General features: G+C 43.6%; 1 protein-coding gene across 1 annotated transcript in view; it reads left to right on the forward strand.

Annotated features, from left to right (window-relative positions):
• cacna1ab (calcium channel, voltage-dependent, P/Q type, alpha 1A subunit, b) overlaps positions 1-24609 on the forward strand; it is a 137780-nt gene that overhangs the window by 12116 nt on the left and 101055 nt on the right. Inside the window, exons 3-11 of the mRNA XM_042305507.1 lie at positions 7344-7435; positions 7625-7777; positions 9648-9835; positions 11911-12014; positions 16532-16647; positions 16797-16835; positions 20012-20080; positions 22608-22802; positions 23466-23578. Coding sequence (XP_042161441.1) covers positions 7344-7435; positions 7625-7777; positions 9648-9835; positions 11911-12014; positions 16532-16647; positions 16797-16835; positions 20012-20080; positions 22608-22802; positions 23466-23578 — 1069 coding nt within the window. The remainder of the gene's footprint in view (positions 1-7343; positions 7436-7624; positions 7778-9647; positions 9836-11910; positions 12015-16531; positions 16648-16796; positions 16836-20011; positions 20081-22607; positions 22803-23465; positions 23579-24609) is intronic.

Raw genomic sequence — 24609 nt, forward strand, 5'->3', positions numbered from 1 at the left:
ACTGGGTGAAATTCCACAGTGTGCCATCAAAGCAGCAAGATTTGTGACCTGTTGCCACGAGAAAAGGGCAACCAGTGAAGAACACGCACCATTGTAAATACAACCCATATCTATGCTTATTTATTTTATCTTGTGTCCTTTACCATTTGTACATTGTTAAAACACTGTATATATATATAATATGACATTTGTAATGTCTTTATTGTTTTGAAACTTCTGTATGTGTGATGTCTACTGTTCATTTTTATTGTTTATTTCACTTTATATATTATCTACCTCACTTGCTTTGGCAATGTTAACACATGTTTCCCATGCCAATAAAGCCCTTGAATTGAATTGAATTGAATTGAATTGAATTGAATTGAGAGACAGAGGAGAGAGATAGAGACAGATAGAGAGAGAGAGAGACAGAGAGAGAGAGAGAGAGAGAGACAGACAGAGAGAGAGATACAGAGAGAGAGAGAGAGAGAGAGAGAGACAGAGAGAGAGAGACAGACAGAGAGAGAGAGAGAGACAGAGAGAGAGAGAGAGACAGAGACAGAGACAGAGAGAGGGAGAGAGAAGAACAATGTAGGACGAGAGAAAGGGGAGAGATGTTCAGAGAAGGAGAGAGGAGAGGACAGAGATAGTGGAAAGGGAATAGAGAGGGAGAGAGATGTTGAGAGTATAGCAATAGAGTGTTTGTGATAAACTAGGTGGGAAGGTGATGTAGCCATTATCATCCCTCTCCCCCTTCAGCTGAGCAAGTAGACTCTTCCAATAATGGAAAGGGATTGGGGCGTACCATGTCTACTGTGAAAAGCGGGGTTGACCGGTGACATAATGGTTGTAAAGGGAAGGTTGATGTGCCATAGCCACATAGTGGGTGGCTTATTGTTGCAGGTTGTAAGAAAAATAGAATTGTGGATTTGAACAGTATATTTTTAGATGGTTTTAACTGTTCAATGTTTGACTTAATTTCAGATGTTCACATTTTGTGTGTGTGTGTGTGTGTGTGTGTGTGTGTGTGTGTGTGTGTGTGTGTGTGTGTGGGGCTATAGGGCTCAGTTGGAAACATTGAGTGGACAGGAGCTCACACTGAGCAAACACATGGCACTCCCACATGGTTTTCAGATACACACATACAGACATACTCATGCTATACACACCATATGCGTACATTCTTTCACACACACACACACACACACACACACACACACACACACACACACACACACACACACACACACACACACACACAGGAATGTATAAGAAGAAAGTATATCTGACCCAGATTCCTTTGCTCCTGTATGTTAATATGATGTTTTACACCACACATACCCACACACTACTGTACATCACATACTAGATAAGACTGTGTGTTTGTGTGTCTGTGTTTGAAAGCATGTACATTTATGGTGTGTGTAGCGTATGTGTGTGTGTGTGTTTGCTCAGTGTGTGGCAGTGCAGAGAACCCAAACCTCAAAAAAGAGTCAAACAATCGCTAGGAGACCCTCTACCCGCCTCGTTGCCACGGCAATGCCGAGATTCCATCAATGAATGAGGGCTCCGTTGCCACGGCAACTGTTATGAATGAGAGCAGTTCGGTAACCGGGGATACTTCCCGAGAAAAGAGGAATCGTCGGTTGCCATGGCGTTTCAGGGAACGGGGAGAGACCTCCACCATCTTCCTCATCATCATCTTCTTCATGATGTTTGTCTTAGTTGAGGCGTTGGGTTGTGAACGTACAGTAGTCTGTATCTGTCTGTGTGAGTACACACTGTGATGTACACACATACAACCACATTGGTTGGAGAACGTTCACGCTGACACGCTTCGAGCAGGGAGTTGATTTTCTCTTCTTTTCTGGCCCTCTCTCTCTCTTTTACTGTAATGTATAGACATACCTTTCATACACAGGACTGTGTATGTACGCTGACTTTACCAAACATTAGGAACACCTTCCTAACATTGAGTTGCACCCTCAGAACAGCCTCAGTTTGTCGGGGGCATGGACTCTACAAGGTGTCTAAAGCGTTCCACAGGGATGCTGGCCCATCTTGACTCCAATGCTTCCCACAGTTGTGTCAAGTTGACTGGATGTTCTCTGGGTGGTGGACCATTCTTGATACACACGGGAAACTGTTGATCATGAAAAACCCAGCAGTGTTGCAGTCCTTGACACAAATTAGTGTGCCTGGCACCTACTACCATACCATGTTCAAAGGCACTTCAATCTTTTGTCTTGTCCATTCACTCTCTGAATAGCACACATACACAATCCATGTCTACATTGTCTCAAGGCTTAAAAGTCCTTCTTTAACCAGTCTCCTCCCCTTCATCTACACTGATTGAAGTGGCTTTAACAAGTGACATCAATAAGGGATCATAGCTTTCACCTGGATTCACCTGGTCAGTCTGTCATGGAATGAGCATGTTTGATATACTCAGTGTGCAACCACATTGGTTTCAGTACATTCACGCTGACTCACTGCAAAATCTAGCAGGCAGTTGACAGTCTCTTCTTTTCTGGCCTCCCTCTCCTTCTCTGTTTTACTGAAGACATACCGTTCGTACACAGTGGAGGCTGCTGAGGGGAGGGCGGCTCATAATAATGGCTATGTCTGTGTGTTCTAGGTGTGTTTGTCTGTGTGTGAGAGTAGTGTGTGTGTGTGTGTGTGTGTGTGTGCGTGCGTGCGTGCGTGCGTGCGTGCACGTGCGTGTGTGTGTGTGTCTGCAGGTTGATAGACAGGTGTTCCCCAGTAGAGTGGCCCTGTCAGCACTCTCCACACACCTCTCCTCCGTGTGAATCCCTCGCCACTCTACCATACCTCTCCCTCTTCTCCCTCCCTCCATCTCACCCAGTCACACAGACACCATCGCCTCTCTACCATACCTCCCTCTTCTCCCTCCCTCCATCTCACCCAGTCACACAGACACCATCGCCACTCTACCATACCTCCCTGTTCTCCCTCCCTCCATCTCACCCAGTCACACAGACACCATCGCCTCTCTCCACCATATCTCCCTCTTCTCCCTCCCTCCATCTCACCCAGTCACACAGACACCATCGCCTCTCTACCATACCTCCCTGTTCTCCCTCCCTCCATCTCACCCAGTCACACAGACACCATCGCCTCTACACCATCTCACCCAGTCACACAGACACCATCGCCTCTCCATCCTCCCTCTTCTCCTCCCTCCATCTCACCCAGTCACACACCACACCATCTCTCTCCCTCCCTATCTCCCTCCCCTCCCTCCATCTCACCCAGTCACACAGACACCATCGCTCCCTCCCTCCATCTCACCCAGTCACACAGACACTCTCTACCATACCTCCCTGTTCTCCCTCCCTCCATCTCACCCAGTCACACAGACACCATCGCCTCTCTACCATACCTCCCTGCTTCCCTCCCTCCATCTCCATCTCACCCATCTCACCCAGTCACACAGACACCATCGCCTCTCTCCACCATACCTCCCTGCCTCTCTCCATATCTCCCTCCATCTCACCCAGTCACACAGACACCATCGCCTCTCTACCATACCTCCCTGCTCTCCCTCCCTCCATCTCACCCAGTCACACAGACACCATCGCCTCTCTCACATTCTCTCTCTTCCTCACACACACCCTCCCTCTCTCTCTCTTTCCCTCCATCTCTCTCCTTTCTCTATCCCTCTTTCTCTGTCTCTCTCTCTCTAGGGTATCTCTGTAGGATTATATAGCAGATTGTCTCTCTCTAGTCACACAGAGCAGTAACACTGCTTTTCAATCTCTATCTCTGATGGGCATCGTCCCTATTTTACCTCCATCTTCCTCCTCTTTCATCTCTCCTTTATTTGTTCCTCCTCTACCTCACTCCTTTCCTTTCCCTCCTTTCCTTTTCTCATCCTCCTCTTTCTATTCCTCTCCTTCCCCAAAGTGGCTCCTCCCTCTTCCACAAGTCATCCTTTCTGTAGCTTCTGTCAATTTCCTATTTTCTCTATTCTTCACTTTCACTCTCACTCACCCATCCCTCCATTCTCCTCTTCCATCTCTCTCACCCCTCCATTGCTGCCCTGGTTTCATTCAGTGTGGTCCCTACTGGACACAGTGGTTGCCCCCTCTAGTGGTGGATGCGTGTACATGCAGTTGCCACCGGACAGGGTTTACCAAGCCCGTTTGAGTTTTTGCCCTTACTGTCTGTCTTTACAGAATATAGAACAGTCATGTAAATATACAATGGTTGAGACTATTGAGACGTTTTGGAGAGACGCGTGTGGAAGGAAGGAAGGAAGGAAGGAAGTAAGGAAGGAAGGAAGGAAGGAAGGAAGGAAGGAAGGAAGGAGAGAGAGAGAGAGAGAGAGAATGAGGTAAATAAGTGGAGAAGGAGTCATTCAACACCAGCCAACTCCATCCGTCCCTCCCTTCAACCCTATATATATCCCTCTATCCATTCATCCATCTCTCAATCCCATGATTGGTCCTCTCCTTGGGGTGAATAGTTTAGTTTCTGCCTTCCTCAGTTGCTTTCGCCATCAGGCCTGTTAAAACCCTATTGAGTGAATGACTCGTCTGGCACGCACACGGACGGACGCGTACAAACACACACACACACACACACACACAGTTCAAACCCCATTGAGAGAATGACTGTTCTGGCCAAATATATTATACCTGTTAATGAATGGGGCTCTTAGTGAAATGAGTCTGGAGCAGAAAGGGAGGAGGAGGAAGAGGAGAGGGGCCAAAACCTGACCTAGTGTTTTTTAAAGAGCGTTTGGGAGGAACTGTCTCAGACTGACCACTTTCTGTCTGTCTGTTGCGTCAGTTGTTATAATATAACTCTCTTACGCTGAGTGAATTATAGAAGCTGCATATCCCAAACCCCACCTCGCTCCTTCTCTGTTTTCTTCCTCTCTCTCTCTGTGATTCCCCATCACACACGTTACCCTCCATCACACACGTTACCCTCCATCACACACGTTACCCTCCATCACACACGTTACCCTCCATCACACACGTTACCCATGTCTTGTGTATGATGGAGAACCTGCACTAACCAGCATCAAGTCCTCCTGGTCTGATGTACAGAGAGGCTGACTGTCAGAGAGATGGAACTGAGGGAGAGAGGGAGAGGGGGAGAGGGAGAGGGAGAGGGAGAGGGAGAGGGAGAGGGAGAGGGAGAGGGGGGAGGGGGAGGGGAGGGAGAGGGGGAGAGGGAGGGGGAGAGGGAGAGGGAGAGGGAGAGGAGAGGGGAGAGGGAGAGGGAGAGGGAGAGGGAGAGGGGAGAGGGAGAGAGGGAGAGGGAGGAGAGGGAGAGGGAGGGGGGAGAGGGAGAGGGAGAGAGAGAGGGAGAGGGAGAGGGGAGAGGGGAGGGAGAGAGAGGGAGAGGGGGAGAGGGAGAGGGAGAGAGAGGGAGAGGGGAGAGAGGGAGAGGGAGAGGGAGAGGGAGGAGAGGGAGAGGGAGAGGGAGAGAGAGAGGGAGAGAGAGAGGGAGAGGGAGAGAGAGAATGAATGAAATAATGATAAATGAGATGACTAGTTGATCACTTCACACCAATCCAGGCAGTTTTCCACTGTTTCAACTGTTTCTACTGTTTCTACTGTTTCCACTGTTTCTACTGTTTTCCACTGTTTCTACTGTTTCTACTGTCTCCACTGTTTCGACTGTTTCCACTGTTTCTACTGTCTCCACGGTTTCTACTGTTTTCCACTGTTTCTACTGTTTCTACTGTTTCTACTGTCTCCACTGTTTCTACTGTTTCTACTGTTTCTACTGTTTCTACTGTTTTTCTCTGTTTTCACTGTTTCTACTTTCCACTGTTTCTACTGTTTCTACTGTTTTCCACTGTTTCTACTGTTTCCACTGTTTCTACTGTTTCCACTGTTTCTACTGTCTCCACTGTTTCTACTGTTTCTACTGTCTCCACTGTTTCTACTGTTTCTACTGTTTCTACTGTTTCTACTGTTTTCCACTGTTTCTACTGTTTCTACTGTTTCTACTGTTTTCCACTGTTTCTACTGTTTTCCACTGTTTCTACTGTTTCTACTGTTTTCCACTGTTTCTACTGTTTCTGTTTCTACTGTTTCTACTGTTTCTACTGTTTTCCACTGTTTCTACTGTTTCTACTGTTTTCTACTGGTTTCTACTGTTTCTACTGTCTCCACTGTTTCTACTGTTTTCCACTGTTTCTACTGTTTCTACTGTTTTCCACTGTTTCTACTGTCTCCACGGTTTCTACTGTTTCTACTGTCTCCACTGTTTCTACTGTTTTCCACTGTTTCTACTGTCTCCACTGTTTCTACTGTCTCCACTGTTTCTACTGTTTCCACTGTTTCCACTGTTTCTACTGTTTTCCACTGTTTTCTACTGTTTCTACTGTCTCTACTGTTTTCCACTGTCTCCACGGTTTCTACTGTTTTCCACTGTTTCCACTGTTTCTACTGTTTCTACTGTTTCTACTGTTTTCTACTGTCTCCACTGTTTCTACTGTTTCTCCACTGTTTCTACTGTTTTCCACTGTTTCTACTGTTCCACTGTTTCTACTGTTTCTACTGTCTCCACTGTTTCTACTGTTTCTACTTTCTACTGTTTCCACTGTTTCCACTGTTTCTACTGTTTCCACTGTTTCTACTGTTTCTACTGTCTCCACTGTTTCTACTGTTTCTACTGTCTCCACTGTTGCTACTGTTTCTACTGTCTCCACTGTTGCTACTGTTTCCACTGTGTCCACTGTTTCTACTGTTTCCACTGTTTCTACTGTTTCCACTGTTTCTACTGTTTTCCACTGTTTCTAGAGAAAAGAGAGGAGACTGTCTCCACGGTTTCTACTGTTTCTACTGTTTTCCACTGTTCCTACTGTTTCTACTGTTTCTACTGTCTCCACTGTTTCTACTGTTTCTACTGTCTCCACTGTTTCCACTGTTTCTACTGTCTCCACTGTTGCTACTGTTTCTACTGTTTCTACTGTTTCTACTGTTTCTACTGTTTCTACTGTCTCCACTGTTTCTACTGTTTCTACTGTTTTCCACTGTTTCTACTGTTTCTACTGTTTCTACTGTCTCCACTGTTTCTACTGTTTCTACTGTCTCCACTGTTTCTACTGTTTCTACTGTCTCCACTGTTGCTACTGTTTCTACTGTTTCCACTGTTTCTACTGTTTCCACTGTTCCTACTGTTTCTACTGTTTCTACTGTTTCCACTGTTTCTACTGTGTCCACTGTTTCTACTGTCTCCACTGTTTCTACTGTCTCCACTGTTTCTACTGTTTCCACGGTTTCTACTGTCTCCACTGTTGCTACTGTTTCCACTGTGTCCACTGTTTCTTCTCCTTTTCTAATTCTTTCTCTTTCTTTTCCTCTTCCCTCTCTCCTTAGTATCTTGTCGGCGGTTGGCTCCGAATTTGACCTGCGGACACTGAGAGCAGTCAGGGTTCTGCGACCACTTAAGTTGGTGTCAGGGATTCCCAGTAAGTATGGGGTCCCCTATGGACATCACTCACTCTGTCTCCTCTCTTTTCTCTGCTCTCTCTTGCTTTCTCTCTGTCCATCCCCTCCCACTCTCTCTCAATCCTCTCCTCTCTCTCTCTCTCTTCCTCCCCCTCTCCCCCCTCTCTCTTTCTATATTCATCTCTGACCATCTGCACTGTGTCCTCCAGGCCTGCAGGTGGTACTCAAGTCCATCATGAAGGCTATGATCCCCCTGCTGCAGATCGGACTGCTTCTCTTTGTGGCCATTCTGATGTTCGCCATCATCGGCCTCGAGTTCTACATGGGAAAGTTCCACACCACCTGTTTCGACATCGCCACTGGTAATGTCCATAGGCCTTGTCTTTAATGAACTACTAGCGACCATGCACCTACTCCTAGACCCCGAAGACTGGTCTTTAATCAACTACTAGTGACCAAGCACCTACTCCTAGACCCCGAAGACTGGTCTTTAATAAACTACTAGCGACCATGCACCTACTCCTAGACCCCGAAGACTGGTCTTTAATAAACTACTAGCGACCATGCACCTACCCCTAGACCCCCAAGACTTGTCTTTAATCAACTACTAGCGACCATGCACCTACTCCTAGACCCTGAAGACTGGTCTTTAATAAACTACTAGCGACCATGCACCTACCCCTAGACCCCCAAGACTTGTCTTTAATCAACTACTAGCGACCTACTGTAGCACCTACCCTAAACCCCTAAGTCATGTATTAAATTAACTCCTAGTGACCAAGCACCTACTCCTAGACCCTCAAGCCCTGTCTTAAATAAACTTATAATGACCTAACACCTACCTTTAGATCCAAATAAAGAAATTGCACTGACTCCTAGACCAACAGGCCCAGTCCCAACTCAACCCCTAGACACTTCCCTAGACCCACAGGCCCAGTCCCAACTCAACCACTAGACACGTCCCTAGACCCACAGGCCCAGTCCCAACCCCTACCCCTAGACACTTCCCTAGGCCCACAGGCCCAGTCCTAACTCAACCCCTAGACCAACAGGCCCAGTCCCACAGGCTCAGTCCCAACTCAACCCTAGACACTTCCCTAGACCCACAGGCCCAGTCCCAACTCCCCTAGACACCCTAGACCCACAGGCCCAGTCCCAACTCAACCCCTAGACCCAAAGGGCCCAGTCCCAACTCAACCCCTACCCCTAGACACTTCCCTAGACCCACAGGCCCAGTCCCAACTCAACCCCTAGACCCAAAGGGCCCAGTCCCAACTCATCCCCTACCCCTAGACCCACATTCCTAGACCCACAGGTCCAGTCCCAACTCAACCCCTACCCCTAGACACTTCCCTAGACCCAAAGGGCCCAGTCCCAACTCAACCCCTAGACCCAAAGGGCCCAGTCCCAACTCATCCCCTACCCCTAGACACATTCCTAGACCCACAGGTCCAGTCCCAACTCAACCCCTACCCCTATAAACTTTCCTCGATCCAAAGGGCCCAGTCCCAACTCAACTCAACCCCCTAGACCCAAAGGGCAAAGGGGCCCAGTCCCAACTCAACCCCTAGACCCAAAGGGCCCAGTCCCAACTCAGCCCCTAGACCAGTCCCAACTCCTAGACCCAAAGGGCCCAGTCCCAACTCAACCCCTAGACCCAAAGGGCCCAGTCCCAACTCAACCCCTAGACCCAAAGGGCCCAGTCCCAACTCAACCCCTAGACCCAAAGGGCCCCCAGTCCCAACCCAGTCAACCAACCCCTAGACCCCCAAAGGGCCCAGTCCCAGTCCCAACTCAACCCCTAGACCCAAAGGGCCCAGTCCCAAACCCCTAGACCCAAAGGGCCCAGTCCCAACTCAACCCCTAGACCCAAAGGGCCCAGTCCCAACTCAACCCCTAGACCCAAAGGGCCCAGTCCCAACTCAACCCCTAGACCCAAACTCAACCCCTAGACCCAAAGGGCCCAGTCCCAACTCAACCCCTAGACCCAAAGGGCCCAGTCCCAACTCAACCCCTAGCCCCAGACAGTACAAGGAAAACATTGAGACACAGCCCATCTCGTATCCCTTAAATTATTTTACTGGACCACCACTTCGCTGTTTTTCTTATGCTGATTTCAACTCTAATCAATCTCATCTCTCTATCCCTCACTTTTTCCCCTACTCTATCACTCCCCTTCTTCTCTCTCCCCCTCCCCTCTCTCCCCTCCCTCTCTTTCCCTCTCCTCTATAGATGAGATTTATGATGAGTTGCCATGCGGTACAGAGTTACCGTCCAGATTGTGTCCTAATGGGACCACGTGTAAAGGCTATTGGCTGGGGCCCAACTATGGGATCACCCAATTCGACAACATTCTCTTTGCTGTCCTCACTGTATTCCAATGTATCACCATGGAGGGTTGGACCGATATGTTATACTATGTGAGTATATAGGGCTGTGTGTGGGGTGGAAGTGTGTGTGTGGGGAGATGGACTGTGTGTGTGTGCGTGTTTGGGGGGGTTGAAGTGTGTGTGTGTGTGTGGGGAGATGGACTGTGTGTGTGTGTGTGTGTGTGTGGGGGTTGGGGGGTTGAAATGTGTGTGTGTGTGTCTGTGTGTGTGTTTGTGTGTGTGTGTGTTTGGGGGGTTGAAGTGTGTGTGTGTGTGTTTGTGGGGAGATGGACTGTGTGTGTGTGCGTGTTTGGGGGTTGAAGTGTGTGTATGTGTGTGTGTGGGGAGATGGACTGTGTGTGTGTGCGTGTTTGGGGGTTGAAGTGTGTGTGTGTGTGTGTGTGGGGGAGATGGACTGTGTGTGTGTGTGGGGGGAGGTGGACTGTGTGTGTGTGTGTGTGTGTGTGTGTGTGTGTGTGTGTGTGTGTGTGTGTGTGTGTGTGTGTGTGTGGGTTGTGGAGTGTGTGTGTGTGTGTGTGTGGGGTTTGAAGTGTGTGTGTGAGTGTGGGGAGATGGACTGTGTGTGTGTGTGTTTGGGGGTTGAAGTGTGTGTGTGTGTGTGTGGGGAGATGGACTGTGTGTGTGTGCGTGTTTGGGGGGTTGAAGTGTGTGTGTGTGTGTGTGTGGGGAGATGGACTGTGTGTGTGTGTGGGGGGAGGTGGACTGTGTGTGTGTGTGTTTGGGGGTTTGAAGTGTGTGTGTGAGTGTGGGGAGATGGACTGTGTGTGTGTGCGTGTTTGGGGGTTGAACTGTGTGTGTGTGTGTGGGGAGATGGACTGTGTGTGTGTGTGTGGGGGGGGTTGAAGTGTGTGTGTTCACTGTCCTCCCAGTATATCACCATGGAGGGATGGTTCGACATGTTATGCTATGTGCTGTAAGGGAATTCATTGTAAATACTAATCCTTGTATAAATGTACAGCACAGGGAACACTATGGTCTGCTAATGTAATACCAATTTCCACACAATGTATTATTCATTGGCAACACATCTAGACAATGTATCATTTACAGTCCACATCATATTCTATTCCATTCCTTCCAAATGTTTGGGAAAACACACGCTAGTGTGATGTAAGAAGTATGGAAATGGGCAGGACTGGTATTTGTGGAATGAACCATTTTTAGATGCAAGTTTAATACATTTTTCAGCTCTGTTTGATCTGTCTGTCTGACTAACGTCCTGTCTGTCTGACTAACGTCCTGTCTGTCTGTTTGTCTGTCTGTCTGTCTGTCTGACTAACGTCCTGTCTGTCTGTGTGACTAACGTCCTGTCTGTCTGTCTGACTAACGTCCTGTCTGTCTGTCTGACTAACGTCCTGTCTGTCTGTCTGACTAACGTCCTGTCTGTCTGTTTGTCTGTCTGTCTGTCTGACTAACGTCCTGTCTGTCTGTCTGACTAACGTCCTGTCTGTCTGTCTGACTAACGTCCTGTCTGTCTGTTTGTCTGTCTGTCTGTCTGATTAACCTGTCTGTCTATCTGACTAACCTCCTGTCTGTATGTCTGTCTGTCTGACTAACTTCCTGTCTGTCTATCTGTCTGTCTCACCAGAGTAATGATGTCTGTCTGTCTATCTCTTCAGAGTAATGATGTCTGTCTGTCTCACCAGAGTAATGATGTCTGTCTGTCTCACCAGAGTAATGATGTCTGTCTGTCTCACCAGAGTAATGGTGTCTGTCTGTCTCACCAGAGTAATGGTGTCTGTCTGTCTCACCAGAGTAATGATGTCTGTCTGTCTCACCAGAGTAATGATGTCTGTCTGTCTCACCAGAGTAATGATGTCTGTCTGTCTCACCAGAGTAATGATGTCTGTCTGTCTCACCAGAGTAATGATGTCTGTCTGTCTCACCAGAGTAATGATGTCTGTCTGTCGCACCAGAGTAATGATGTCTGTCTGTCTCACCAGAGTAATGATGTCTGTCTGTCTCTCCAGAGTAATGATGTCTGTCTGTCTCTCCAGAGTAATGATGTCTGTCTGTCTCACCAGAGTAATGATGTCTGTCTGTCTCACCAGAGTAATGATGTCTGTCTGTCTCACCAGAGTAATGATGTCTGTCTGTCTCACCAGAGTAATAATGTAGAGGGAAGTGCCTGGAACTGGATGTACTACATCCCCCTCATCATCATCGGGTCCTTCTTCATGTTAAATCTGGTGCTGGGCGTCCTCTCAGGGTACGTACATATGCACACCTGTGTGTGTGTGTGTGTGTGTGTGTGTGTGTGTGTGTGTGTGTGTGTGTGTGTGTGTGTGTGTGTGTGTGTGTGTGTGTGTGTGCGTGCATGTTTAACTGATCCATTCACAACTTTCCTTCCTCAATACTCCCTCCTCCACCCCTCTCTAAACACAGTCTCTCAGGTCCTAGATTGACGGTTTTCTAGTTATCCTATGAGTCTTTAAGAGTTATCCTAAGAGTCTTTAATAGTTATCCTAAGAGTCTTTAAGAGTTATGCTAAGAGTCCACCAGTTTAAGCTGTAAGGCCAAAAATAATTGTGTATTTTGTTGATATTTCAAGGGGTCTTACAATTGAAAATCAAATAGCTAAATAATCCTTGGTATGACCTTCTTAAAACAATTCCATATAGCTTAGTAGAACCCACTACACGGCTTAGACAGGGCTTAGAATATCTTTAAGAAGTCTTTAAGAGTTATCCCAATAGTCTTTAAGAATTATCCTGAGAGTCTTTAAGAGTTATCCTGAGATTCTTTAAGAGTTATCCCATAGTCTTTAAGAATTATCCTGAGAGTCTTTAAGAGTTATCCTGAGATTCTTTAAGAATTATCCTGGGTGTCTTTAAGAATAATTCTGAGATTCTTTAAGAATTATCCAGAGAGTCTTTAAGAATTATCCCAATAGTCTCTAAGAATTATCCCAATAGTCTGTAAGAGTTATCCCAATAGTCTTTAAGAATTATCTCAATAGTCTGTAAGAATTATCCCAATAGTCTTTAAGAATTATCCCAATAGTCTTTAAGAATTATCCCAATAGTCTTTAAGAGTTATCCCAATAGTCTTTAAGAGTTATCCCAATAGTCTTTAAGAATTATCCTGAGATTCTTTAAGAAATATCCCAATAGTCTTTAAGAATTATCCTGAGATTCTTTAAGAAATATCCCAATAGTCTGTAAGAGTTATCCTAATAGTCTTTAAGAGTTATCCTGAGATTCTTTAAGAAATATCCCAATAGTCTTTAAGAAATATCCCAATAGTCTTTAAGAAATATCCCAATAGTCTTTAAGAATTATCCCAATAGTCTTTAAGAGTTATCCCAATAGTCTTTAAGAGTTATCCTAATAGTCTTTAAGAGTTATCCTGAGATTCTTTAAGAAATATCCCAATAGTCTTTAAGAAATATCCCAATAGTCTTTAAGAAATATCCCAATAGTCTTTAAGAAATATCCCAATAGTCTTTAAGAAATATCCCAATAGTCTTTAAGAGTTATCCCAATAGTCTTTAAGAAATATCCCAATAGTCTTTAAGAGTTATCCCAATAGTCTTTAAGAGTTATCCCAATAGTCTTTAAGAGTTATCCCAATAGTCTGTAAGAGTTATCCTGAGAGTCTTTAAGAGTTATCCTGAGAGTCTTTAAGAGTTATCCCAATAGTCTTTAAGAGTTATCCCAATAGTCTTTAAGAGTTATCCCAATAGTCTTTAAGAATTATCCCAATAGTTTTTAAGAAATATCCCAATAGTCTTTAAGAAATATCCCAATAGTCTTTAAGAAATATCCCAATAGTCTTTAAGAAATATCCCAATAGTCTTTAAGAAATATCCCAATAGTCTTTAAGAGTTATCCCAATAGTCGTTAAGAAATATCCCAATAGTCTTTAAGAGTTATCCCAATAGTCTTTAAGAAATATCCCAATAGTCTTTAAGAATTATCCTGAGATTCTTTAAGAAATATCCCAATAGTCTTTAAGAGTTATCCTGAGATTCTTTAAGAAATATCCCAATAGTCTGTAAGAGTTATCCTAATAGTCTTTAAGAGTTATCCTGAGATTCTTTAAGAAATATCCCAATAGTCTTTAAGAAATATCCCAATAGTCTTTAAGAAATATCCCAATAGTCTTTAAGAATTATCCCAATAGTCTTTAAGAGTTATCCCAATAGTCTTTAAGAGTTATCCCAATAGTCTTTAAGAATTATCCTGAAATTCTTTAAGAAATATCCCAATATTCTTTAAGAATTATCCTGAGATTCTTTAAGAAATATCCCAATAGTCTTTAAGAGTTATCCTGAGATTCTTTAAGAAATATCCCAATAGTCTTTAAGAATTATCCTGAGATTCTTTAAGAAATATCCCAATAGTCTTTAAGAAACATCCCAATAGTCTTTAAGAAATATCCCAATAGTCTTTAAGAAATATCCCAATAGTCTGTAAGAGTTATCACAATAGTCTTTAAGAGTTATCCTGAGATTCTTTAAGAAATATCCCAATAGTCTTTAAGAGTTATCCCAATAGTCTTTAAGAAATATCCCAATAGTCTTTAAGAGTTATCCCAATAGTCTTTAAGAGTTATCCCAATAGTCTTTAAGAGTTATCCCAATAGTCTTTAAGAGTTATCCCAATAGTCTTTAAGAGTTATCCCAATAGTCTTTAAGAGTTATCCCAATAGTCTTTAAGAGTTATCCCAATAGTCTTTAAGAGTTATCCTGAGAGTCTTTAAGAGTTATCCCAATAGTCTTTAAGAAATATCCCAATAGTCTTTAAGAGTTATCCCAATAGTCTTTAAGAGTTATCCCAATAATAGTCTTTAAGAAATATCCCAATAGTCTTTAAGAGTTATCCCAATAGTCTTTAAGAGTTATCCCAATAATAGTCTTTAAGAGTTATCCCAATAGTCTTTAAGAGTTATCCCAATAGTCTTTAAGAGTTATCCCAATAGTCTTTAAGAGTTATCCCAATAGTCTTTAAGAAATATCCTGACTCTGTAACAGAGAAGTATTAAACCGTTATACTACATCTATAACAGTGTTAAACACTTATCCTGACAGATGTCCTAAGTGTATAGAATGGTCTTTAACACATATAAACACGACTTCACAACTCCTAGATTGACGTTTTTCAAAGAGTGATCCTAAGAGTATTTTAACACGAATCCTAAATCTGTAACATCAACCCTATTCAGCTGAGCTCAGGGCGATGTTATTCAATTATTCCATTATGATGACGTGATTATCAGGCGTTTCTTCGAGAGGAGTCTGTGTGTTGGTTAACCTGCTCATCTGACAGGCATTTTCAACGGAGCTCACCCCTCAATCCCCTCACACTGACTGAACTCTGCTAATCTGGGTTCGCCCCAAATCCACTGACGCACAGCGGACGGGAAGACACACACACACACAGTAGAGACACACACACAGTAGAGACACACACACACACAGTAGAGACATGCACACACAGTAGAGACACACACAGTAGAGACACACACACACACAGTAGAGACACACACAGTAGAGACACACACACACACACACAGTAGAGACATGTACACACAGTAGAGACATGCACACACAGTAGAGACACACACACACAGTAGAGACACACACACACACACACACACACACAGTAGAGACACGCACAGCGGACGGGAAGACACGCACACACAGTAGAGACACACACACACAGTAGAGACACACACAGCGGACAGGAAGACACACACACAGTAGAGACACGCACACACACAGAGACACACACACAGTAGAGACACACACACACAGTAGAGACACACACACAAAGTAGAGACACACACACACAGTAGAGACACACACACAAAGTAGAGACACACACACACAGTAGAGACACACACACACAGTAGAGACACGCACACACACAGTAGAGACACACACACACACACACACACAGTAGAGACACACACACACAGTAGAGACACACACACACACAGTAGAGACACACACACACACAGTAGAGACACACACACGCAGTAGAGACACACACACACAGTAGAGACACACACACAAAGTAGAGACACACACACACAGTAGAGACACACACACACAGTAGAGACACGCACACACACAGTAGAGACACACACACACACACAGTAGAGACACACACACACAGTAGAGACACACACACACACACACACACAGTAGAGACACACACACACAGTAGAGACACACACACACATTAGAGACATGCACACACAGTAGAGACACACACACACAGTAGAGACACACACACACACAGTAAAGACACGCACACACAGTAGAGACACACACACACATTAGAGACATGCACACACAGTAGAGACACACACACACAGTAGAGACACACACACACACAGTAAAGACACGCTCACACAGTAGAGACACACACACATGCTTTTATTGCGCCCGTGCACCAGTGAGTCTGGGGAGACCTGGTAATCCATGGATGCCAATGTATGGAACTCTTCAGAAAAGGGGAGCGCTATTCATTCACATGTGACTAGAGATATAGACAGAGTATTTTGCCTGCTGTGTGTGTGTGTGTGTGTGTGTGTGTGTGTGTGTGTGTGTGTGTGTGTGTGTGTGTGTGTGTGTGTGTGTGTGTGTGTGTGTGTGTGTGTGTGTGTGTGTGTGTGCGTGCGCGCACATGGATATGTGTGAGTGTGTGACCCTTGTGTGTGTACTAGATATAGTGTGTTACCAGTATGTGATTGTGAGTGTGTGCACAACCCCTACAGAGAGTTTGCCAAAGAGAGAGAGCGAGTAGAGAACCGTGCAGAGTTCCTCAAATTGAGACGCCAGCAGCAAATAGAGAGAGAGCTAAACGGATATCTAGAATGGATCTGTAAAGCAGGTAAGTAAAAAAACACACACACACACTCACTTCCTTTACACAAGCACAAACTGTAACTCTATTCTTAAAGCTATTGCTCTTTAACTCTTTACAAACTGACAACTGACATGATGTGTTGTTGTTGACCATGTGTTATTGTGTTTCTACAGAGGAGGTCCTTCTGAATGAGGATGGTACCATTTTTACCGGTAAAGTACTTCAGTCTACTTCAGTCAGAGTGGGGGGAAGAGAAGAGAGAAATGAGTCAAAGACAGAAACAATGAGAGAATCATGTTGGTTGAGAGACAGACAGAAAGTGAATGAGAGAATCATGTTGGTTGAGAGAGAGACAGAAAGTGTATGAGAGAATCATGTTGGTTGAGAGAAAGACAGAAAGTGTATGAGAGAATCATGTTGGTTGAGAGACAGACAGAAAGTGAATGAGAGAATCATGTTGGTTGAGAGAGAGACAGACAGAAAGTGTATGAGAGAATCATGTTGGTTGAGAGAGAGACAGAAAGTGTATGAGAGAATCATGTTGGTTGAGAGAGAGACAGAAAGTGTATGAGAGAATCATGTTGGTTGAGAGACAGACAGAAAGTGAATGAGAGAATCATGTTGGTTGAGAGACAGACAGAAAGTGAATGAGAGAATCATGTTGGTTGAGAGACAGACAGAAAGTGAATGAGAGAATCATGTTGGTTGAGAGACAGACAGAAAGTGAATGAGAGAATCATGTTGGTTGAGAGACAGACAGAAAGTGAATGAGAGAATCATGTTGGTTGAGAGACAGACAGAAAGTGAATGAGAGAATCATGTTGGTTGAGAGACAGACAGAAAGTGTATGAGAGAATCATGTTGGTTGAGAGACAGACAGAAAGTGTATGAGAGAATCATGTTGGTTGAGAGACAGACAGAAAGTGTATGAGAGAATCATGTTGGTTGAGAGACAGACAGAAAGTGAATGAGAGAATCATGTTGGTTGAGAGACAGACAGAAAGTGAATGAGAGAATCATGTTGGTTGAGAGACAGACAGAAAGTGAATGAGAGAATCATGTTGGTTGAGAGAAAGAACCATTTGTGAAAGAAGCTAGATTTCCATCCAACTGGCGATAGATGTTCTTAACCCCCCGGTGCTTTTTCCCTCCAGAGATGTTTCTGTCACATCGACTTGTTGCATATTAAAGGCTGTACGTGATGATGTAGTCCACATACAAATCTTTTTGCGGTTAAATTCCCATTTACTGTAGAAAAACTGCAAGTTAAATGGGTTTCCATCGCATTTCCAACTGTACAGATGGTTTGCTCACAAAACAATGTGTGTTATATAGTGAGTGTGTCCACTCTGGTATGTCACATGCGCCAAATACAAAGGTGTAGGTAGACCTTTGTGAGATGTTCACAGACAAGCCCTTCACAATGCAGTTGAAGAAATAGAGTTAATCAAAAAAAAGAAAAGTAACACAGGGGTTCCGGTACTGAGTCAACGTGCGGGGGTACAGGTTAGTCCAGGTCATTTGTAAAGTACCACAGGGGTTCTGGTACTGAGTCAACGTTGCGGGGGGGGGTACAGGTTAGTCCAGGTCAGGTCATTTGTAAAGTAACACAGGGGTTCTGGTACCGAGTCAACGTGTACACAGGTTAGTCCAGGTCATTTGTAAAGTAACACAGAGGTTCCAAAGGTACTGAGTCAACGTGAAGATCTCGATGTTGGAGCTGTAGAACTGGAGCTGTAGAAATCATGTTTTGAGGATCTGCAGACCCATGCCAAGTCTTTTCTCCTGAGGGGGAAAAGGAGTTGTCGTGCCTCTTTGGTGATGCAGGACCATGTTAGTCAGGTTGGATGTGGACACCAAGGAGACTCATGTTCGACCCGCTCCACTACAGCATCGATCGGTTCATGGTGCTAAATAGACGGATATGAATAATATAGATGAGAAATCTCTTGGTAGATAGTGTGGTCTACAGCTTATCCAGACAGGTGAATGAGAGAATCATGTTGGTTGAGAGACAGACAGATGAGGTATTCAACCTAAGGCTAGCAATACCTTGAGACTTCTTTAATATTAGACATCGCGCACCAGCAGTTATTGGCAAATAGACACACACCCCTGCCCCTCGTCTTGCCAGACGTAGCTGCTCTGTCCTGCCAAAACACGGAGGAGCCATCCAGGTCTATATTATCCTTGTCTTTGTTCAGCCAAGTCTCGGTGAAATATAAGATATGACAGTTTTTAATGTCTCGTTGGTAGGAAAGTCTTAATCGTAGACCGTACAGTTTGTTTTCCAATGACGTTGGCCAATAATACAGAGGGTAGTGGTGGTTTACCTACTAGTCTGCGGATTCTTACAAGGCCCGCAGCCCTCCCCCTTTTTCTCCATCTTTTCTTCACGCTGATGATGGGGATTTGTCCAGTTCGACGTGAGTAATACGCTGTTCTGATGTCCAGAAGCTCTTTTCGGTCATAAGAGACGGTAGCAGCAACGTTATGTACCAAATGAGTTACACAAAAAAACTAACTAAATAGCACAGTTGGTTGGGAGCCCGTATAACGGAGCAAGATTATTTTTATTTGTCAAATGGCAGCCAAGCATCGATTATCATGTCCCCAGAATAAGACCCTCAATATTTATTGGAAAGGAACATCAAGCTCATCACGTTGCACTTTCACCACAGAACGGCTCATAATAATGGCCAGAAAGGAGGAGATGACTTTCACCACAGAACGGCTCATAATAATGGCCAGAAAGGAGGAGATGACTTTCACCACAGAACGGCTCATAATAATGGCCAGAAAGGAGGAGATGACTTTCACCACAGAACAGCTCATAATAATGGCCAGAAAGGAGGAGATGACTTTCACCACAGAACGGCTCATAATAACGGCCGGAAAGGAGGAGATGGAATGGCAGTGGAAACCATGTGTTGGATGTATTTGTTACCGTTCCACGAATTCCCCTCCAGTCACTAAAACGAGCCCGTCCTCCCTAATGAAGGTGCTACCAACCTCCTGTGACTTTCACAACATTGTCTTTCATCTGGAGCCTAATAAACTGTGTGCTTTCCTGACGAGTCGCAGTGGGAGGACCACACAGCATGTCATCGCAGGACTCCAAGTTTACGATACGATGGTTAATTGTATCAATATTTACGCCACCATTTCTCGCATAATTCATTTTACTGACACAAAAAGATCCCACCTCGTCTTGCGTATTTTATTTTGTCGACATTTGGAAAGTTTGGCGAAGAATGTTTGGTTTCCATCAGGCCATAAAAAGGTTGGGTGGAAACCTTGTGATACCGAGAGAGAGAATGAGTGTGTCAGAGAGAGAGAGAGAGAAAGAGAGAGAGATTGGAACATTCTATCTTTCTATATCCTCCAGGTACCGTCAAGACCAAGAACAAGAAAGAGCTGCTGAATCCGGAGGAGGGGGAAGACGGTGGAGCTAATGGTTTCTATTACACAATTATTTATAACATCATAATAATATCATGAAGAAGCATTACAGTGTGAAACAGGGATCTTCAACCTTTTCTTATCAGGCGCCCCCTCCCAGACAACTGGCCACCCAGGGACCCCCATCATACGTTAGCAAAAATACATGTCTCATGTCTTTTCTTATCAGGCGCCCCCTCCCAGACAACTGGCGACCCAGGGACCCAGGGACCCCCCCTCCCAGACAACTCATATCATACGTTAGCAAAAATACATGTCTCATGTCTTTTCTTATCAGGCGCCCCCTCCCAGACAACTGGCGACCCAGGGACCCCCATCATACATTAGCAAAAATACATGTCTCATGTCTTTTTCTTATCAGGCGCCCCCTCCCAGACAACTGGCCACCCAGGGACCCCCATCATACGTTAGCAAAAATACATGTCTCATGTCTTTTCTTATCAGGCGCCCCCTCCCAGACAACTGGCGACCCAGGGACCCCCATCATACGTTAGCAAAAATACATGTCTCATGTCTTTTCTTATCAGGCGCCCCCTCCCAGACAACTGGCGACCCAGGGACCCCCATCATACATTAGCAAAAATACATGTCTCATGTCTTTTCTTATCAGGTGAACCATTATGGCAAGGAGAACTAATCAACATTTTAATATATAATAGATTTGGTAGATCTTTTCATTATTTTGACCTCCCCACATGATAATTGGAGGAAGTGTAAACTGTAACATAGGCTATTGGCTAGAAAGGTAACTCCAAACACGTTTTCACTAAAAGCAGCTGTTTAGCTGGTTAAACAGAAGTTAGCAAAGTGTTGGCAAAAATGTATGTTCAAGTCAAGTCAAGCTTTTACCATCAGTCAGCGACACTTGACTGTGTGCGGTTCTATTTTAAAGTCTATGTCAGAGACTCCAGTTAGTGTCATTTACTCAATGTTAGGAGTTGAGAAATTAGAAAGAAGATATTCTAATATTTTCCGACTGTAGGCATGGAATTCAAAATGTGTTTATTCTGTTGTTGATCCTACTGTAGGTATGTAAATCGAAATGTGTTTATTCTGTTGCTGCTAGCGATATTCATAAAACATTGAAATAATAAAAATGTTAAATCAAGGTGGCCCAACTCAAGATATTTTAGTAACTAGGTTCCATAGAGTTTTTTTGAGTTCACTCAACTTTTTGTAGAAGTGTAAACTTGACATTTAAAGTTGGACAAAAATCAACGAGACAAGTTGGCACAAATGTTTTTCCAACTTAACTAAAAAAGCTGGGCTAAAGTTCAATGAACTTGAAACACACAGTTGAAGTCATAAGTTTACGTACACCTTAGCCAAATACATTTAAACTCTGTTTTTCACATTTCCTGACATTTAATCCTAGCAAAAAGGAGAGTTTTAGGTCAGTTAGGATCACCACTTTATTTTTAGAATGTGAAATGTCAGAATAATAGTAGAGAGAATGATTTAGTTCAGCTTTTATTTCTTTCATCACATTCCTGGTGGGTCAGAAGTTACACTCAATTCGTATTTGGTAGCATTGCCTTTAAATTGTTTAACTTGGGTCAACTATACCACCCGTATACTACTACTATGTTACTACTATACTACTACTATACCACCAGACTACTATTAATATATTACTATTATACTACTACTATACTACCAATATACTACTAATATATTACTACTATACTACTACTATGCCACCAGTATACTACTAATATATTACTACTATACTACTACTATACCACCAGTATACTATTAATATATTACTACTATACTACTACTATACCACCAGTATACTACTAATATATTACTACTATACTACTACTATACCACTAGTATACTACTGCTATATTACTACTATACTACTATACCACCAGTATACGACTTATATATTACTACTATACTACTACTATACCACCAGTATACTACTGCTATATTACTACTATACTACTACTATGCCACTACTATACTACTACTATATTACTACTATACTACTACTATGCCACCAGTATACTACTAATATATTACTGCTACTACTACATACTATACTACTATATACTACTACTATGCCACTAGTATACTACTGCTATATATTACTACTATACTACTACTATACCATCAGTATACTATTAATATATTACTGCTATACTACTACTATACCACCAGTATACGACTAATATATTACTACTATACTACTACTATACCACCAGTATACTATTAATATATTACTACTATACTACTACTATACCACCAGTATACTACTACTATATGCACAAAGTAAATGTCTTAACCGACTTGCCAAAACTATAGTTTGTTAACAAGAAATTTGTGGAGTGGTTGAAAAACGAGTGTTAATGACTCCAACCTAAGTGTATGTAAACTTCCCACTTCAACTGTATGACAAACAAAATCCAAAGTAAAAATACTAAGCATAGAAATAGCACAGATAGAATGGCTCTACCGCTTATCAAACGTTGTTTTCAAGGCGAATGACAGATCTATAACTCTTCATCTTCTTCTAGGAGACCCGTTTGGCCGAGGTGGTCTGCAGGATGGGTCCAACTACAATAGGAACGAGCGGCGGATCCGGTTCTTCATCCGTAAGATGGTGAAGACTCAGGCCTTCTACTGGACCGTCCTGAGTCTGGTGGGCCTCAACACCATGTGTGTGGCGGTGGTACACTATGAACAACCTGAGATCCTCTCCGACTTTCTCTGTGAGTAGATTTACATGCACACACACACACATGAAACACACACACACACACATGCAAACACACCCACACACTCTCCATGATCACACACACACACCTCACTTCAACACAATTTGCACTATGACCAGGCCTGAGATGCTGTCCGCCTTTTTCTGTGAGTCTCACACACACTTCCTGAACTGAAGTGATTATTCATGGCTAGTGTCCAGTCTAATTTCCATAAGATGTCTAGCTGATGAAGTCTATTAATCATGGAGAGTTATCATCACAGCAGTCTGCCATCATAGACTAGCTAGTGTCATTATTGATCTCCAGTCATCTAACCTGATTATCTCTCTTCCCTTCCTCCTTCTCTACCCACTTTCTTGTTCTCTCTGTCTAAATCCCCCTTCTCTCTTCATGTCTCTCTCACTCTCTCTCCCCCTCTCTCTCTCTTAATGTCTCTCTCTCTCTCTCTCTCTCTCTCTCTCTCTCTCTCTCTCTCTCTCTCTCTCTGTCTCTACCCCTCTCTCTCCCCTCCTTCTCTCTCTCTCTCTCTCTCTCCCTCTCTCTCTCTCTCTCTCTCTCCCCCCCCTCCCTCTCTCTTGCTCCCCCTCTCTCTCCTCCCCCTCTCTCGCCCCTCCCCCTCTCTTTCTCTCTCCCCCTCTCTCCCCCCTCTCTCTCCAGTCTATGCAGAGTTTATATTCCTGGGTCTGTTCATGTCAGAGATGTGTATTAAGATGTATGGCTTGGGGACTAGGCCCTACTTCAACTCCTCCTTCAACTGCTTTGACTGTGTTGTGAGTAGAGCTATTACTCCTGCTGCTATTATATTACTACTATTTTACTACTATACTACTACTATAGTACTACTATACCACCAGTATACTACTACTATACTACTACTGTACCGCCAGTATACTACTACCATATTACTACTATACTACCAATATACCACCAGTATACTACTGCCATATTACTACTATACTACCACTATACCACCAGTATACTACTGCTATACTACTACTACCACACCACCAGTATGCTACCACTATACTACTACTATACCACCAGTATACTACTGCCATATTACTAATATACTACTACTATACCACCAGTATACTACTACTATACTACCACTATACCATCAGTATACTACTACTATACTACTTCTATACCACCAGTATACTACTACTATACTACCGCTATACTAATACTATACCACGCGTATACTACTACTATACCGCTACTATACTACTGCTATACTACTACTATACCACCAGTATACTACAACTATACTACTACTATACCACCGGTATACTACTGGCATATTACTTCTATACTACTACTATACCACCAGTATACTACTGTCATATTACTACTATACTACTACTATACCAGCAGTATACTACTACTATACTACTACTATACCACTACTATACCACCATTATACCACTACTATACTACTACTATACTACTACTATACCACCCGTATACTACTACTATACTACTACTATACCACCAGTATGCTACTGCTATACTACTACTATACCACCAGTATACTACTGTCATATTACTACTATACTTCTACTATACCACCAGTATACTACTGTCATATTACTACTATACTACTACTATACCACCAGTATACTATTAATATACTACTACTATACCACCAGTATACTACTAATATACTACTACTATACCACCAGTATACTACTAATATACTACTACTATACCACCAGTATACTACTAATATACTACTACTATACCACCAGTATACTACTAATATACTACTACTATACCACCAGTATACTACTAATATACTACT

Source organism: Oncorhynchus tshawytscha, linkage group LG02 (assembly GCF_018296145.1).
Source record: "Oncorhynchus tshawytscha isolate Ot180627B linkage group LG02, Otsh_v2.0, whole genome shotgun sequence".
In the NCBI taxonomy this organism is placed as follows: domain Eukaryota; kingdom Metazoa; phylum Chordata; class Actinopteri; order Salmoniformes; family Salmonidae; genus Oncorhynchus; species Oncorhynchus tshawytscha.